Here is an 18,913-nt window from a genome sequence, read left to right on the forward strand (position 1 = left end):
ATGTTGAAATTTGTGAAAACTGATTTTCAAAAAATCTCAAAACCTCTAAGTTTCTAACCTGATGACAAAAAAAAAAAAAACCCTGAAAGATTTTATTTCTACTTTTAGTATCATTTCGTTGTGGAATTTAAATGCAAATATTTCATTTGGAAAGTGGATAGAGTGCTAAAACATTTATTTTATCTATATTTAAAACATTTGGTGGGTCTTCATGATTTTTATCTAAAGTTTTTGTCTAAAGTTATTAATAGTCCAAAGAGCTACTTGTAGTTCTCGAACCTCGGGTTAATTTTTTTTATCTATATCGGAGGTTTTTGATGGGGAAATTTTACACATTGAGACTCCTCACAGCCTCCGTGTTTTTAGTGAACTTGACTCAGAAACACGTTTTCCTTTCAGACGTGGCATTGTTTCAAGGGAACGTTGTTTAGCATCTATTGCAATGAAATGACTACAATTTTATTTGACTTTGGTATAAATGTAACTAAATTTTGGAACGTAAAAATAGCAAAGAAATAACTTTGTACTTTTAAAATATAGTAATTCATTTAAACGTGTAGGCGGAAGTTGGAAAGTTCCAAAACAATATAGGTGGAACTATGATTATCATAAAGTGTTTGTATTTATTTACAGTCTTACAACAGTTGTTTTTATATTACACTACATGGTACTGAGTAAATCAGTAATACAATAGATTAAACAGCAGTGTTTGAGCCCAGTATTTGTCCCCTCCTCTCCGCTAACACCCCTCTGCAGTTGGTCTCGTCGGGGTCTCCCCAACGCAGCAAGCGCACGTGCTCGGTGTTGTGCTGGGAATTGCGCCGGTGTTTCAGCAGATATGAGACTCACGTAAAATGTCATCACGCGGCTAGCTTCGCTTACGCTCCCAGCTCCTTTGACAGAAGTGTGGAAGTGAATACGACGCCTTTGCGTTACAGAGTTTACGTGGGAAACACTTATTTTCACTAAGGGTGGCGTCGTCACAGCGTGACCTGACGCTGCTCCCGTCGGAGTTCACCGGACTGAAGGTATGGAGCCGCTGTTGGCCACACGATGTTGACATGGTGTCCGCAGACGCACGTCTTGTAGAGTTCAACTGTTTGCTGGTGTCTTTCAGACATCTGTTAGCTTGTCCCACCCAGCTCTCACCAGCTCCATGTGGCTCCCAAATGGTCCATATTGGCCACTGAAAAAGGAAAAACAACCAGCACATCTTAAGCACATTTCTATTCTCTAATTTCTCCCAAAAACCTGTTTCTTGGCTTGTAAAGGTGGGGGTTGGGGGTTCGCGAGACGTGTGCCACGTCGTTGACCGAGGGATGGGAGCAGAGTACTGGGGGATGTTCTGCACAATCACTGCTGAGGCATTCATTTTTGTGTACAGTCCAGCAGCAGATTAGAATATGCTGGGAAACCATATAGTAACCGGAATAAGTCACTGGAAATACCGCAGCATCGATTTAGACACTCTAGTATGGGCGCATCCATTGCTCGGAGGCCCCGGGCTCTAAAGTCGCTGATGGGCACCATGATGCAGCACAGATGCACAAAGTCAAGGACATAGGTGTTGCAAGACAGAATTTTAGTATTCAAAGTTCCATTACACGAAAGCATAGTTTCTTGTACTAAAATACTAAAAAATCAACCTGTGAAAGAAAGTTAACTTTTTAAATAGTTTATTTCTATCATTTAGGGTTGCAAATATTGTTGATTTGCAACAACCTTTAAGACATTTTCAAAAAGAAGTTAACGGGGGGGATGTGAAACTTACAAACTGTAAGCTTTCTATTTGTATTNGTTTTTGTCTAAAGTTATTAATAGTCCAAAGAGCTACTTGTAGTTCTCGAACCTCAGGTTAATTTTTTTTTTTTATCTATATCGGAGGTTTTTGATGGGGAAATTTTACACATTGAGACTCCTCACAGCCTCCGTGTTTTTAATGAACTTGACCCACAAACACGTTTTCCTTTCAGACGTGGCATTGTTTCAAGGGAACGTTGTTTAGCATCTATTGCAATGAAATGACTACAATTTTATTTGACTTTGGTATAAATGTAACTAAATTTTGGAACGTAAAAATAGCAAAGAAATAACTTTGTACTTTTAAAATATAGTAATTCGTTTAAACGTGTAGGCGGAAGTTGGAAAGTTCCAAAACAATATAGGTGGAACTATGATTATCATAAAGTGTTTGTATTTATTTACAGTCTTACAACAGTTGTTTTTATATTACACTACATGGTACTGAGTAAATCAGTAATACAATAGATTAAACAGCAGTGTTTGAGCCCAGTATTTGTCCCCTCCTCTCCGCTAACACCCCTCTGCAGTTGGTCTCGTCGGGGTCTCCCCAACGCAGCAAGCGCACGTGCTCGGTGTTGTGCTGGGAATTGCGCCGGTGTTTCAGCAGATATGAGACTCACGTAAAATGTCATCACGCGGCTAGCTTCGCTTACGCTCCCAGCTCCTTTGACAGAAGTGTGGAAGTGAATACGACGCCTTTGCGTTTCAGAGTTTACGTGGGAAACACTTATTTTCACTAAGGGTGGCGTCGTCACAGCGTGACCTGACGCTGCTCCCGTCGGAGTTCACCGGACTGAAGGTATGGAGCCGCTGTTGGCCACACGATGTTGACATGGTGTCCGCAGACGCACGTCTTGTAGAGTTCAACTGTTTGCTGGTGTCTTTCAGACATCTGTTAGCTTGTCCCACCCAGCTCTCACCAGCTCCATGTGGCTCCCAAATGGTCCATATTGGCCACTGAAAAAGGAAAAACAACCAGCACATCTTAAGCACATTTCTATTCTCTAATTTCTCCCAAAAGCCTGTTTCTTGGCTTGTAAAGGTGGGGGTTGGGGGTTCGCGAGACGTGTGCCACGTCGTTGACCGAGGGATGGGAGCAGAGTACTGGGGGATGTTCTGCACAATCACTGCTGAGGCATTCATTTCTGTGTACAGTCCAGCAGCAGATTAGAATATGCTGGGAAACCATATAGTAACCGGAATAAGTTACTGGAAATACCGCAGCATCGATTTAGACACTCTAGTATGGGCGTATCCATTGCTCGGAGGCCCCGGGCTCTAAAGTCGCTGATGGGCACCATGATGCAGCACAGATGCACAAAGTCAAGGACATAGGTGTTGCAAGACAGAATTTTAGTATTCAAAGTTTCATTACACGAAAGCATAGTTTCTTGTACTAAAATACTAAAAAATCAACCTGTGAAAGAAAGTTAACTTTTTAAATAGTTTATTTCTATCATTTAGGGTTGCAAATATTGTTGATTTGCAACAACCTTTAAGACATTTTCAAAAAGAAGTTAACGGGGGGGATGTGAAACTTACAAACTGTAAGCTTTCTATTTGTATTATGTGAATTAATCAGGAATTATAGGAATTTACTGGAAATTGGGATATACACACACACACACACACACACACACACACACACACATATATATATATACAAATATATATATATATATACAAATGAAAAACAAATGACAACTAGCTGAAAATAAATATAGGTTGTTAATATCGGCACAGTTTTACGTATTGGACCAATACCATGTGTTTAAAAAAAAAAAAGACAAACATTGGCTTATAACGATGTTGGGTTAGATATTTTGTGCATTCCTAATGGGGTTCATCCTAAAAATAATTAAAAATGTACTGGACCCAGTACATTTCTACCCAGTGCAGTTCTCTAAATTCTCTTAGAGATTCTGTAAGCCCTCTGAGAGTGCTCAGAGGGTCTCTTAGTTCCCCCTCTGGTAGTGATAAATGTTGCACTATTTTTTTGTGTTTTTGTTCTTGTTTTATCAAGGAATTCATATTTGACATCTTGTCATATTTTGATTCAGGTTTGGAGGTCTGCAGAGCAAAACCATGAGCTCCAGGGTGTGTAAGCACTGCGGCAGCTCAGACATCGATGTTGACCAGGCGCGGGGCGATGCCGTCTGCATGGGCTGCGGCTCCGTTCTGGAGGACAGCATCATCGTCTCCGAGGTGGAGTTTGTAGAGACGGGCGGCGGAGGCTCCCTGGCTGTTGGACAGTTCGTGTCTTCAGAAGGTGAGACTGATGCGACACCTCTCAGAGCGTACGGACATGATGGTTTCTGGTTTTTTAGGGTGTGAATTCTTTTATTTATTTTTTATTTTTTTCACTTTTATTTTACACAGCTTAGCATTGGTCAGATCCACAATTTCACTTTGGAACAAGAAGGACTTGTTCACACAAGTTGTAAAAAACAGTGAGATGTCTCAATGATGGTAAAAGAGCATCAATGAGTTGATTATGCCACTGAAAGCTGCAACTTTCACTGCCATAATGAACCATTTAATGAACAATAAAATGTCAGTGTAACCTCAAAGTAGGGCACATTGACACCAGCCCTGTTTAGTTTGCTTTAATAAAACTGGTTCATTTGTCTACAGAGTCTGGTTCGTTTGGGGAAATGTGAATGGTAATCAAACTCTGATCCACCCACAAACCTCGGTCACGGTTTGGTTAGAGTGAACTCTGGTGCGGTTCAGATGCATATGTGAACGTCAAGAGAGCGCTCCAGAAGCAGGTAGTGGACTACAGTGCAGGGCATTCTGGGTAAATCCAACCAAAACAAACGTGCTAGCCTAACTTGCGGGAGAAATGGCTCATCTGTCTTTTGCCAAAGATGATAAAGGAATGCTGCAGTCACTAAAATCTCACACCACTCCATTTTGTTTTACATTTTATGACAAAGGAAGCTGTACTTCCTTTGTCACAAAAGAAGAAGGAAGCTGAAGCTGAGTGCAACTGTTGTTTCCTTCAGTGGTTCTTGATGTAGCGCCACCACAGGCGATGAGGGGAACAGGTTTTTCAATTAGCTTGGATTGTTGAACTCAGTACAGTGTGAAAGTGAGCTGCTGAAAATGTAGCAAATGTTGCTATTTTGGTCCCCAATAGAACAGAGTCTACTGGACCATCAGGTGTGAAAACACACTTGGATTCATTCCGAAATTCAAAATTAACAGAGAAACGTTTGAGGAGGGTTAAGGCTAAATTGCTAATCATTAATACAAAACAATGGCTCAGAACACACAACTAAGTAAAAATATGTCCAGTCAGTGAACCTGTTCCAACTGTCTTACTTAGGATAAAGGTTTTGACAGAGCAGGACTGTGAATTTTCCTCACCTGGGTTTGTCGGAGCTGAGGCGTTTTGTATTTTGCTCGTTGACAGACGTTGGAATTCACGTCAAAGTCCATGTGCTGAATGATTGGTGTTTTATCTCTGGATAGAGTTGGGCATATTTTAAGTCGTGAAGACATTTAAGTTTACTGTTTATTCAGTTTTGATTTATTATTCTTCAGTCTATATTTTATTACCAATCTCAGTTGTCCTCTATCCTTCCAGCAGAGGAAGGACAGAGGAAAGACACCAGGTCCCAAGGGCCTCGGGACCTTGTGTCCATGTTAGACTGTCTCCTCCTGCCTGTGGTCATCCTAACACTGCCCACTCCCCTGGGACCTGTTGAGGCCCCCGGTGTCCCAGTCCTCATGCAGACCATTTCTGTTTTTGTTATTATTATTATTAAGATATGGTTAAGCTTTCTATATCATTTATTTTTATTTTTATTTTTGCATTAGAGGATCAACACACATCTCCCTTATTTAAATGTGATTCTGGTTTTCCTTGCTGTATAGAAGAGCTGCTAGGAGAAATGAGTCTGTGTGTTATTTCATATTTATACCCCACAGACACGCACAGTTATGGATTGCTAATTAAAACATCCATAAAATCAAAAAGTATACAAAATTAAATATTACTTTCATTTGCTTTACTTTTTTAGGAAGTGTTAATGGAGCCCACTGATGATCCCACCCCAATAAATAAATGTATTTAAATCAAATTAACAGTTGTATTATTCTAAATTTTCCAGAGTGAGCTTATGTTACTGAAATAAAATATACATTTTGAATAATTGTAAGGCTAAAGGCATTTACATGTACCAGTCTGTATTTCAATTCTGTCTAATCAGACTGCCCAGTTTTCAGTTTTATTTAAGTAGATGAGCCTTTTGACCACTAGAGTGCGCTGTAGAATCACACAGTCGGGTTTCTTTAGATTATCTTGGTTTCTGATGGTGATGTTTTTTTGTGTGTTTGTATTTTGGAATCTATTCAAGGTTTAAAATGGTCTTAATGGTGTGAATGTTAATAGAAATAATTTTTACATTTCAGCACTTTATGCTTTGAGTTACTTAGAACTTTTTATTTTTTTAGGTGGTCTTAAAAATCCAACTTTTGGGGATGGACACTTCTCAGGGATGGGGTCAGAGTCCAGAGCTCAGACGTTGCAGAGAGGTGAGTGACCAGCAGAGGGAGCCACAATGCTTAGCTAAACGTCCCATGGTGGAACTGATGAAAGTAGATTTAGTTTTTCTTCTTGATGTTTTTTTTAATCTTTTTTCCACCCAAATTGGATGAAATACAGAAACATAAAGAGTGATGTTGATTCTGCTCAACGTTTCATGGCGTTTTTAACATACTGCAACATAAATATTAAAAAGATGAGTAATGTAAAGTCTCCCTGTTGGACAGAAGATGTTTAGACTGCGGACACATTACTCGACTTTTGGTCTTCACAGATTCTGAAAGGACTCGGTTTTTCCTTCTTTTTTTGTTCCACAACTGAAAGACCAAAGATAACTCAAACATTATTTGTGCTGAGGGAAGTCAGGCTACAGGATTCGTCAAACAAACCTGAGCCAAACCGAACTCAACAAACTCTTGTGGAAATTCTTGGAAAGGCGACAGAAGGTACAAACCTGCCATTAGGTGGCAGTAATGGTAGATATGATCAGAAATTGCTGATTACAACTGCCAATGACGATCAAGTTTTTTCTTTTGGTTATTTTCAGTCATTATGGGATTATAGTTAGCTAGTTTATGGCATATATTATAGCTCATAATGTTTCTATGGGTTCTGTTTATTTGGGTTAGTCATAGATGTGTGTTTAAATCTTGAAGTCTGTGTTTAGTCCTTTGGATGCAGGACAGCAATGAAAGGATGAGACTTTGCTTTTTTGTCAATCTTGAATAAGTTTAGTTTAAATACTGTGGTTTGGCTATTTGAAGCATGTTTAAGGTTCTGCTACATATATACTGTTATAGGAATTAATGTGCATTCCTTCACTTATGTTACTTTACATATCATGACAAATTAATAAAATCAATAAAAATGACCTGGGGTTTAACAGGTTGTAAAATGAGTTAAGTTTAACCTTCAGTATATAAACTCACACATCAGATTTCACACTGGTAGCAATAACTGTCAGTGTCTTCCATCAGACAGCAGGAGTTTCAGCCCACTCTTTATTCAAACATTTGCAGACGTTTCTTTCTGCACAGCTCTGTTCATTTCAATCAGGTTGAGGTCCAGACATTGACTGGCCTGTTGGAACATCTTGATTCATTTCTGTCAGCCACTCTGTCGCAGGTTTGCTGCTGCGTTTGGGGTCTTTCATTGTCCTGCTGACGGTCCAGTGAGGACAAAGCTTCAGCTGTCAAACAGAACCCCTCGGATTTTGCAGTAAAATACGTTATGAACAGATTTACATCATGATCTGATCTTAGTGGAAGGTTGATTGTTTGGTCTTGCTTCACCACCATGCTGGTGAAGTGTAGTATTTGCATGAACATGCTGCGTTTCGTTCTCTCCATAGATGTCACTGCATAATAGGGCCTAGCATATCTGCCCTGGGTCTCCTCTGACAAAAAGCCATTCAACCACAAGCCATACAAATGCAGCTCTCTGCATACCTTACCTGTGCTGCCATTCTTTTTAGTGAGAAACAAGCTTTAGAGTCTGAAATGGAGCTGCAGTAGAAATATCTGAAATGACTCAGATATATTGCCAACTTGTGTATATCTGCACAAGTTGGCAGATATACAACTTGTATATATCTGCAGAACCCTGAAGAACCCTAACTCTTCAGGGTTCTTTAGTATTATTCATTGTTGAGTCTCACTTCCTGAGTCCCTGAGTTCAGTCAAGCTAAACTCTTTTACAGGGCAAAGAGAAACTCTGGGCTGCTCCCAGCGTCTGCTCAGTCTGACTCATTAACCGAGTCACAGAGTCATCAGTCTGCTGCCGGCGCTGCGTAACAGCAAAACATTCAAGGATCCAGGGGATTACTTTAGACAGTGTGTGTGTTGCCATTGGTGAATAGGGAATGTATGGACTGGGGAAAAGTTTGCAATGCGATGATCAACTTTCAACTACACATGTGGTCTGGATTCCTTTAGAAGAACAGAAGAGAAAGAAGTGTCCCTTTAGTGTGAAATTAGGACTTTAAATACCAACTTCATCTGGACATCTAAAGAGTGAAAAAAATATTAAAAACAAACATTTCAGTGTTTAACAGAATAAAGGTTTAACTCTATCCGTCCGTCTGTATCTTCTTTCTGACTCGGCTCTCTCTTCAACAGAATAGCGCGATTGTGCAGATGCAGCACCAATCTGCCTATCGATTTTTTTCTACATTGTGAACAAAACCATGAGATCATTAAACTCCACTTGATACAGAACCTCGTCCCCGAGCCAAAGACGACGTTCTACGGTTTAACTCATTGGATAAAATGTAGTGTTTCTGGACCCAGTCCATCACCAGTCAGTCAACTGTTGGTTTTAGTTTTTTATGTAAAACTAAACTTTTTATCTACTACCTCATCAAAAACCAAAACAAGGTAAACCATCAGCCCGTAGTGGTCCCCTAGTAGTGGTCTACTCAGACTTTGACAGCATTTAGAAGAGTTTGAAATACATATATATATATATATATATATATATATATATATATATATGTGCAATAGGGGACACTGTAAGCTGTACTGACACCATACATCTGCTGCCAATACAACATCAAGTGAAAAACAGCCTTGAGCTCCTAACATATCAAAATACCCATCCCAGGTTTAAACTGTGCATGTGCTGTTTATTTTACCTTCTTTAATTTTTTTTCCCTAAAAGCCATGTTTGTTTGTTTTTTGTTGTTGTTTTTATTTAGCTCATTTGTATGTGTTTGTTCCCAGACTGACTTGGTCAGATAGATGAGTAGATGTGAGACCATCACAGTGTCCTACTTCCTCTTCATGTAAATGTCATCAGATGCTGATGGTTCAGCTCTGGGCTTTGATAGTTTGAACCTGTGACCAGGAGCTCCAATTAAAGCTGCAGGCTGATTTCACTTCCTGCTTATCATCTCGACATGAGGAACCATCTTTGCCATTAGCTTTGGATCTACAGCAGCTGGTTCAGTGTGGACCCTTTATACATCACATTGTACCATTTGTAGGTTTGTTAGTTTTGCTTGATGATTCTTGGCTTTAATAAAAACCAATAAATAGCGGGACTGCAGGTCAGGCTTTTTGAAGGTTGATGATCAGTCAACTGCTTATATTTCTGTTCTTCCTCTTATTTGATTTTTAGACACCTCACATACTGAAAATTATTAACTCTTTTCTTGAGTGTCTTTTCTCAATAGTAGCATCCACACTGAAGAGTGTTGTCAACATTACCTATTAGTTTGTCTAAGGTGCCTTCATTGATTAGACAGAGTTTTCCAACTTCCTTGTGCAAACATCAAGAAACCACATGCTCTTCAGTAAAAATCAGATAACTCCAGTATGCATAAATGATTGGAATCTTCTAATCTCATCATGTTTGTTTGATTTGATGTTCATCTGTTTCAGGAAATATGTGGTTTACACAAGTGAGTTGTAATGTGAGTATACAGACATTTGGAATTAGCAATTCAGACTAACTAAAGCTAAAAAAAAGAAAAGCCTGATCTGTGTAAATCTAATTCAAATTTACACATAAATCTAGACTTTACAACATATTAAATCAGCCTCTCTGTGTCGGGAAAATGTGATTTATTTGAACTCTATTTCCACACCAAGCTGTTGTAGTTAATTAGTAATAGCAAAAAGTGATAATCCACTTAATGATACTGATTTTTATTATAGATGGGACTAACAATTAATCAACTAACGATTAAATTAATCGACTAACGATTCACTATAGGTGGCCATTTACTTCATAACCTGTGTTTTGATTTGTATCGTGGGGTTGACATGTTTCTTTTTTCATGTGCTGTATTTGAACAAAATAATTTTTTTGTTGTTGTTTTTTATGTCGTCAGCTGTGGTATATACTGACTGAATTAAAAGAAAATTGTGGTTTCTCGCATTATTAAACTTAAACATCTTTATAATCTCCCGGAAACCCCCAAAAACAACCATCCTCATTGGCATCGTGTGTAGACTCGATATAGAACCGTCTTGCAATTGGTTGTTAAATGTAGTGTCCCGTATTGAACCAACACGAGACGCGATTTTTTCCATATTCTACAAATGTGTATCTATAATAATAAAGAGATGGTCCCTGAGTACTTTATATAGTAGACTGTCCCAGTCATTGTTTCACTTATGGTGCTGGTGTTGTGATATTGTGCCCAATTGCTTTCTGGGTAATACACACTAACCAACACACAGCCCCCCCTCCCCCCGCTTTACATACATAGGACTGATTACATTGATAGAAAAGGTGCCTAAACATAAAACAAACATCTCCGTTGGGACTCCCAACAGATATGATGTTCCAGTAGAAACATATTTTATTGCAACCCAGGACGGATTAATTGAAGTGAACAAGACGAGGGTCTTTGAAGGATTGTTCAGACGTGGTTTTGAGTAAGCTGTGATGACGTTTGTTTGTCTGACGCAGCGTACACGTTGTTACATCCACTCAGCATGATGAGCCCAGTCCCTCACATTCTCAGACAACCCACTCAGTAAGGTCACACATCTGGCTTTGTGTGTTAACTTTCAGTGACCTGTTTAGCACACATGAGGTCATGAACTACAGACACACACACCACAGCTTACTGGCAGCACTTAGTGCAATCATCTTTGACCTGGCTCTCCATCTATTGTACCTGAGTCTGTGTGTGTCTGCAGATGGGGAACATGTGTTTGAGTGAGTGAGTGAGTCTGCTGCTCGTTAGAGCCTGAGTATTTACTCATAATAGAACTCGTGTAATCTTTGCAGTTGTGCAATAACAATACCACTGTAATGATGGATGGAACATGACGGAATACTGTATAATTGACTGAGCAGCAGCAGCTCTTATGGAGCGTTAGACTGTTCTCTTGGGTTATGAATCATTTCTGCTTATGGTGGTTTATGTTTTACCAGCTGGAACCACCATTCCAGACCATGCTGTCGATATTCAACACAACATAAAATGCATAAATCAGAGCCTCATATTTTGGGGGGGATTTTTAAGCAGCACTATTTAATTTAAGCAATTAGATCTATATTCACTTTATAAAATAAATCATTCAACTTAAACTTATCACTTTGGGTTGTATGTTATGTCATATCAGCACAACATGTCACATCATTGTGAAATGATGCGACAAGTAAAAGGAAAATGATACATTAATTAAAACACTTTAGTTTTTTATTTTTGTTACAAACAAAATATGAATATTTTGGTGTGCCTTTATAATCACCTTGTACTTTGGTATCCTGAAATAAAATACAGTGAAGCTACTTTCTTCCAAAAGTTACTTAATTCATAAAAAAACTGTTGAATGGTTTTCCAGCTACATCTAAGAATTGGACTATCAAAAAAAGTTTTTGATGTAATAGTAAAATAAAAATAGTAGTTTTTTCAAACTACTATTTCGTAGTTTGAAAAAGTGTCCTCTTTCTCCTAAAAGAGCTAAATTTTATGTTAGCATGAAAAATGCGAGTTCATAACACGTGGAATATGCTAGCCAACAATAATTACTTCAAGCAGTCCTTTACAATATTAATATTGCACCCATTGATATTACTGCGGTGATATAATTGATGTATTTTGTGTCTCCAAATTCTATAGCGCTTAAGTAGAACAACGTCTTTGTCTGTAATTATTCTGAATATGTGGTTTTGTGTTTTCAGCTAAACAACACATCAACACCCTGGGCCACCAGCTCCAGATGAACCAGCACTGCCTGGACACGGCCTTCAACTTCTACAAGATGGCCCTCAATAAAAGCCTGACACGCGGCCGCAAGTCTGATCACATGATGGCCGCCTGCATCTACCTGGTCTGCCGCACCGAGGGAACGCCTCGTATCCTTTCTGTAACCAAGTGTGTTATGTGTTGATGAGTATATTCTGTGATCTAATAAAAAACTATTTCAGTCCATCTTCTCTCATGGAAAAGCAAAAATTTACAAGCAAATACCAGAACCAGAACATATCATCAGAAACATTTCTAAATGAAACACCCTACAGTCTGAGATCAATCTGAGGAGTGTGTGCACCACTCCTCTCTAACTGCAGTGAGATGTTCTTGCAAGTAGAGCTTATTCCACTGCTTCAATTTTAACATTTTTAGAAATGGTCTTGGTAGTTGACATCTTGAGCTGTCTTCACAATGAGCTGTCTGTCAAAGATTAAATTTTTTTTCCAAAAGATGCTGGCTTAATACAAACCTAAATGTTACAGCGGAGCATTATAATAATAATAATATTATTATTATTATTATTATTATTATTCAAAGTACAGGAAGAACTTTGGGACTTCTTGATGAACATAGAACCTCTTTACATTTGGGCTCAGAGTGTCTTTGCCGTGCCGTTCCCGACCCGCCTGGCCTGTGAGGATGATTGGGTTACGCAACCGCCGGTGGGTTTGTTATTCTGATGAAAGAGAGGGGAGCAGGCACTGTGAGGCCTTTGCTGCTGCGTTGTTGACTCAGCTTCTGTTTGTGTCTGTGTTTCTGTGTGGGTTCGTTTCCACAGGCCTATCTGTTCACGCATGTTTGGAGGGGTAAGGCTGTGGTTAAAAATAGTTGCCTCCCCTCCTCCTTTTTCCACAGCTGGGTGAAGTCGTAGAGATGATCAGGACATAAACAAAAGGAGGAGGAGGAGGAGGAAAAGGAGGAGGAAGGCTCAGTCTTACCTGGTGTTGGTGAATTTAATGAGCACCAACACCATAGAGATGCTCAACAGTCTGGAACACAGATCCATTTTTTAGACCTCAGACAGATTATGCACACACAGCCAGTTCTGCTTCAATTTTTGTTCTTCATTGTGTTTCCTTTTAACTTTATAGCGCTAACTTTTTTGCCGCTTCCCCTGTTATCCAGTAGAAATAACTATCAAGCACTTTGAACTTCTTGCCGATCTGACTTGACGATTAAGAGGAACATTCTTGCAGAAGGCCAGCAGCATCTCCGTTAGCTATTTTTAAATCCTCTCAATGAGAACGGTCAGCCCAGTTACTAAAAGAGGCCAAGCAACGCAGAATCTCTGAACTGGGATGCTACTGGGCTTTCTCTTGGGGGAGGAAAGAGCTGCTTAACATCAGCAGGTTGCTGTGGCCTTGATCTAAATCTGAACGTTTTGTTCCTCCTTGGAACCGCTTGCATTCAGAACAGTGAGTCTCTTGAATCTTAAGGACTTCTGTTTACAGAGTCCCACACATTGTTGGTATGTTTGAGAAAAATGAAAGAAGTACCTCTGGATGAAAATCTGGAGCTTGGACAAATAAAGATTGTAGGCCACAATCAAACATATTCTAAATGGTTGTTTTTGTTTAAGCTAGTAGCATAGTAGATGCACTTAGAGAACTACTGAGTGTTTGTTGGACTTCCTCAGACTTCTAAGTTAGTGTAAACGGTGACGGTCATTCTTTGATCTCCACAAATATTACGTTTAGTAAATGCCAGGCCAGAGAGGATAACACCTTGAACCACTGAGGACTGAGGAGGTTTTGAGGATCCTCCAGGTGTGTTTAGGGAGGCGGAAACTCTGAAGTTTGGAAATTGTGTTTCGAAGGCGGAGCTAGGTCCACCCAGGCGTTTTGCTCAGATGAATGGTTTGTAAGGGAGATTAAAGGATTTCTCAAACATGCATGAAAGAATCAAAGCGTCACTGCAAGTATGTTTTTGATGAGGGAATAATATGTTATGATGTAAAGCTCAAAAAAGTTATGTTGTACTGTTCCTTTAACCAGGAAAATCCAGTTGGGATTAAAAACCTAGAATCCTGGCCAGGAGGCAGCAAAGGTTACACAACAATCACAAATAGTTACGCAGTTAAAAATACCATACAAATAATTATTAAAAACGGTCACAATTTTAAGAATTTACCTCTAATGCTCTGTCTGGACTTAAAAGTGCTCAATGAAATAAGTTTAGTTAATTTCCAGTCTTTTTGCAACATATGTAAACAGAGCAGAGTAAACAAAGACTGTTGTTCCTAATTCTTTGTGGGGAAATGGGACAGAGAGCAAGAAATGATAATTTGAACACAGAGTGAGAATCAATGTTTCTCTGTGTGATTAGATCACTGATGTAGGAGGGCAGCAGCCCAAGCAAGGCCTCACAAATAAAAGTGTACCAATGTCCCAACCTCCTGGTGGACAAAGAAGGCCAGTTCACTTGAGTGGAATGATGGGTCAAGGCTTTGCAGTTTGTAACAAACATGATGGATAGATAGTATCAACTTTTTGGTAGCAATTGTGCTGAGGCGTTCATATGTAACAAATCTTTGTAATCTAAAACAGATAAAGATGTTGCTGTGACCAGCTGCTTTTTCAGCTTTAAAAGAACAATGACATTTGTTTCAAAAGAAGAAGCCCAGTTTGGGTTTAATGTACTGCATGGAGGAATGCAGTGATGCTGTGATGCATTGTTTTGTGGTGACGGCAGTAAACCAGCAGGACCGGCTGTGAACCAGAGCCATGCCTCGCTCTGGTTCACAGCCGGTCCAGTCACACAGTTTTACTTCAGCTTGAGGTGTTGCTTCTTTTTTTTTTAATTGTGACCATTGGCTTTTGAGGGAAATTCAGCACGTAAATAATTGTACAGTTGTGGTATGTCTCATAAGTTTCTACCTCTAAACATTCACATTTTATTCAGATGATGGTGCTGCAAAGCTCCATCAAACGCTTGTCATTTTATAGCACAATCACGTAACTGCTACCTTTAGTTTCTATGAAATATAGCATATGTCAAAGATAACTTAAAAGAAAATTGAATTTGCAATTCAATTGCTTTTAAATTGGGCTTATGTCTCTTTAAGAAGCTCCTACTCTCTGACTCTGCCTTTGGCATGTCACAACAATGCTGCTCCATTATGGCGTTTACAAAAGCTCTTTGGAGAGTTGGACTGACGCGTAGTTTCTATGATGAGCTCAGCAGACTCCCATTTCCAGTGAATGTTTACTAATTGCTGCTACTAGTCTGGAGGAGCTGAGTGGGGGAGGGAGGTGTGCTCTGTGAGGCGGAAACTGGGCTGGAGACTGCAGCTCAGAGGGAGGAGCTCTGTGGAAACAGGCGGAGCTTTGTGAGAGCGAGCGTTTAGCCGTGCCCCAATGGTTGCCATGGGAGATTGAAGGATTTCTTAAACATGGATGAAAGAATCAAAGCAACACTCTAGGTATGATTTTGATGAGGAAATAACATGATATAAAGCTGAAAAATTAAAGTTTTACATAATACTGCCCCCTTAATAAGCACATAAATGTCACACTGCTGTTCAAAGTACAGGTGGAACATTTGGGTTAAAGTGTGGATTAAGCAAGACAATAGTCACTAACAAAGCTAAGGAAACTCTTAGTTGATTTCAGAGATCGAAGGTAAAACTGCTGGACTGGACCAAACACCTGACTTTTATCCAAATGAAAATTTCTTGAAAGGACTGAACAACGGTGTGTACAGAAAAGAGCTTTTCAAGCTTCAAGATCCAAAGGCGCTTTGCGGTCCTTTAAGAGCCAGGCTTTGCTAAATTGTGTTGTCTGTGCTGTGTTTGCAGAAACATTAAAACTTGATTGCTAAATGGTTGGTCTTATCTACCTGAAAGGTTTTCATTGCTCATATGAACAGCTGTGCTTTTTGTTTTACATCTTAGAACAATGTGTTCTAAGACGTAACTTGACATTAAGATAAACATCTGTAAGCTCACCACCCATCAAACTGGACCTTGTGTCCTTCCCTGTGCTGAGGAGCAGAACCCAGATGTGTGTTTAGGGTTCTCCTGGTTTTGGTTCTCCTGATTGGTTGCAGGTTGTCTGTTAATCTCCAGGTGCCGTGTGCCGGGATTATGTTTTCCATCTCATCTGCACGCCTGCTAATTCTATTGTGAGGCCTGTTTCAGAGGAGCCTCTTTAATCCAGCCTGACACCCTGGAGACAGGTGCACCTGTCGCCACGGAGACACTGTAACCACGGCAACCAAATGTCTGCGCCAGCTGAGCACCAGGAGGAAGAGACATCCAGAGGCTGATGTTGCGGTGTGTTTTTGTCTTTTGATTTTTTGACTAGTCTGAAACACTTTTCAGACTAGTATGTAATTTGGCTCTTTTTCTCCGTCTCTTTTTTTTTTTTTTAAAGATGTTGGAAATTAAAATTAATCCCAATTTGTACAGGACTGCCAGACAGTTGCACCGAAAGTAACACTTTGAGTTCAGGAAAATCTTCCTTACGTTCTTTATGTCAGTTGCTCAACTTCCTTTTTGGTTTGTTTTAGGGTGATTTCACTTTAATCCTTTTCATTTTCAACCGTTATGTTGTAGATTATAGATGCAAATCCTAAAATCCTTTGGGTTTATAAAAGTATTTCTGCGTTGATTTTAATGAGTCCAGATGAGTTCAAGTCATCACTCCTCCACTACCTTGCTTAAAAGAACTGCTCTGCTTTGAGTGTTGCTCTCATTAGAAAACACTACGGATGTAAAGATCACAGAGTGTATGATAAAGGAACGTTTATCTATTTATTTTCTCAAAATACTGTTTCAGAGAAAATATTGAAGTGACACCGTCATCAGCCTCAGCTGCCCTTTCTCATCTGTGGTCAACCTTTTGTGTCCCTCCTTTCATCCTGTTTGCCTTGACCTTTTTTCCTCAGACATGCTGCTGGATCTCAGTGACATTTTGCAGGTATGTTATCAGTGTAGCGCTGTGAAAAATGATTTCACGTTTTAATGTTAGACGGTAACAGGAGTAAATGCATAAACCTGATTTCATCTACTAACTTTAGTGAAATGCTATCCGAAGCACTCCGGCTCTGTGGGGGTGAAGGTCATTTCCCTGCCACTGGAAGTTTAACATTTCATCAATTTTCCAGAATTATTGACCTAAAACATGCTGCTATGCAAGTTTTGGTTTTGTTTTCATTGAAATATTTGCACTATAAATTAGATTTAGAAAAATACCTTGTCAGATTTTGTGCTTTTTGCAGCGCATTTGAAATCAGTTTGACTTGTGACCATTGGCTTTTGTGGCAAATAGAATCTTTTTACTGTGCCGTTAAAAAAAGATAAAAAATTACATTTTGTTTTGCTCTAAAATACATGTAAACTGCTAATGTTTTCCTCTTCTGGCTTTTACAAGGCTGACTAACCAATATGAGGGTAATTCCATTATGATTTACTGAAACAATCACAGCGTGCTTAACTCTAAAAATAAACATATGCTTCCTCTATTTCTTTTTCCGTTTAATTGCCAACAAATGTTCATAAAGTGCAGAAACTGGCTCCTAGCCCCTCACTAGGTTGTGCCTAAAAGCAGCTCTTCCTCACCGCTCGGCCACACGTCTGTTCTGTGCAATAAAACCTGAGGTGTGTGTGTGTGTGTGTGTGTGTAAATTTAGAAACCTCCATTAGTCTACATATTTAATGGCAGCCGATTTGCAGTGAGTGGAGGGTGTGGTGGTCATGGTGGGACATTTCTTTGAGTCACAGCTGGTCAGGAGCTTTTATTTTTATGCTCCCAGCTGTCCTGCAGTAGCTGGCGGCCCCTCCTCCAGCCCCCCATCTTATACACCCTGGTATTTGGAGGGTGAGGGTTGTCTTTTTGTGGCGAGGGGCTGAAAGGGGGGTGATTAATGCTGGGTGTTTGGGCAGCTGTGGGCCAGTTCCATTCCACTACTTGTGTTTTTTAGTGGATCCACGCCCAAGCCACTTGATCTTTCTTGCATTATCTGAATGACTATGCCACATCAAAAAATTTTCCTTTAAATATCAGCTGTCTTCTGCAGCTTTTGTGAGGCGTTTTCTGCGTTTGTGCCTGTTGCTGTGCAAAGAAATCTCCGGATGACTGGATGTGCCGGTGGATGAACTCAAGCTCTCCCTTGCCACAAACATCAGCATCATCACTGCGACTTTATGTGATAGAGATCAACTTACAGTGGCTCAGGATTGTAAAATGATTACATTTCTTACAAATAAAAATATGAAACTATACAGGCGTTTTCATCCCAATCCGCTCAATCAGTATCTGCGTTTCCATTGACCGTCTAGTTGCGCAATTTCACATTTGGCCGTATTGAAATTGGTTTATTTAGCAAAACTGCAATGGAAACTGTTTTTTTTTTTCACATCACACAAGTCACATGATCAGCAGCCGGATGATGCCACGGGTCCAAACCACGAGGAAGAAGACAGGAAGTAGTACATGGCGTGGCATGATTAATTTTTAATGACACTTGTCACGTGAACAAGCTTATTCATGTGTGATTTTAATTATTTAATGGAACCATCGCAACTGCGAAATTGTGTTTTGTTGATATTAGCGGAATGTTGACAGTTTTCCACAGGTGCTATGGAAACACAGCTACTGCCACTTTTCAATTACAACTGCTTTTATTTTCTGTTATTTCTTTTTTTTTTTTTTTTCAGCTTTGTACGTCGTCAAACTGAATGTTTTCCTCGTTCTTTGGTACAAAATGACTCAGACTGTCTGATGTGTGTTTCAACTTCTAAGACTTCCTGTAAATGACCCAAACCGTTTTATGCCTGGGCTACTCTAAAACACGACATGCTTTGAGCAAAACCATTCCACGTGAAAGTTACTTTCCTAGGTTGTTCT

At 39.6% G+C, this 18,913-nt stretch overlaps 1 protein-coding gene across 2 annotated transcripts; it reads left to right on the top strand.

Moving 5' to 3' along the window:
• Positions 1–733: 733 nt before the first annotated feature.
• LOC103153830 (transcription factor IIIB 90 kDa subunit-like) lies at positions 734–17,036 on the top strand. Of its 2 annotated transcripts, none has more exons than XM_016662240.1 (5): positions 734–1,028; positions 3,864–4,072; positions 6,265–6,345; positions 11,996–12,169; positions 16,953–17,036. In XM_016662240.1, exons 2-5 carry the CDS (start codon positions 3,889–3,891, stop codon positions 17,027–17,029), a joined length of 516 nt encoding a protein of 171 aa, XP_016517726.1. In that variant the 5' UTR covers positions 734–1,028; positions 3,864–3,888; the 3' UTR covers positions 17,030–17,036. The 2 variants fall into 2 exon arrangements, with proteins under 2 accessions (XP_016517726.1, XP_016517725.1); XM_016662239.1 differs by lacking the exon at positions 734–1,028 and adding an exon at positions 2,309–2,602.
• Positions 17,037–18,913: the final 1,877 nt, after the last annotated feature.

This window comes from Poecilia formosa, unplaced genomic scaffold, assembly GCF_000485575.1.
Source record: "Poecilia formosa unplaced genomic scaffold, Poecilia_formosa-5.1.2 Scaffold364, whole genome shotgun sequence".
Lineage (NCBI taxonomy): Eukaryota > Metazoa > Chordata > Actinopteri > Cyprinodontiformes > Poeciliidae > Poecilia > Poecilia formosa.

What these genes read in the sequence shown, in the direction of transcription:
- LOC103153830 (XM_016662240.1), top strand. Translation starts at nt 3,889, where the DNA reads ATGAGCTCCAGGGTGTGTAAGCACTGCGGCAGCTCAGACATCGATGTT. An exon ending in ACAGTTCGTGTCTTCAGAAG is followed by an intron (nt 4,073 to 6,264) that starts GTGAGACTGATG and finishes TTATTTTTTTAG; the next exon opens with GTGGTCTTAAAAATCCAACT. An exon ending in AGCTCAGACGTTGCAGAGAG is followed by an intron (nt 6,346 to 11,995) that starts GTGAGTGACCAG and finishes TTGTGTTTTCAG; the next exon opens with CTAAACAACACATCAACACC.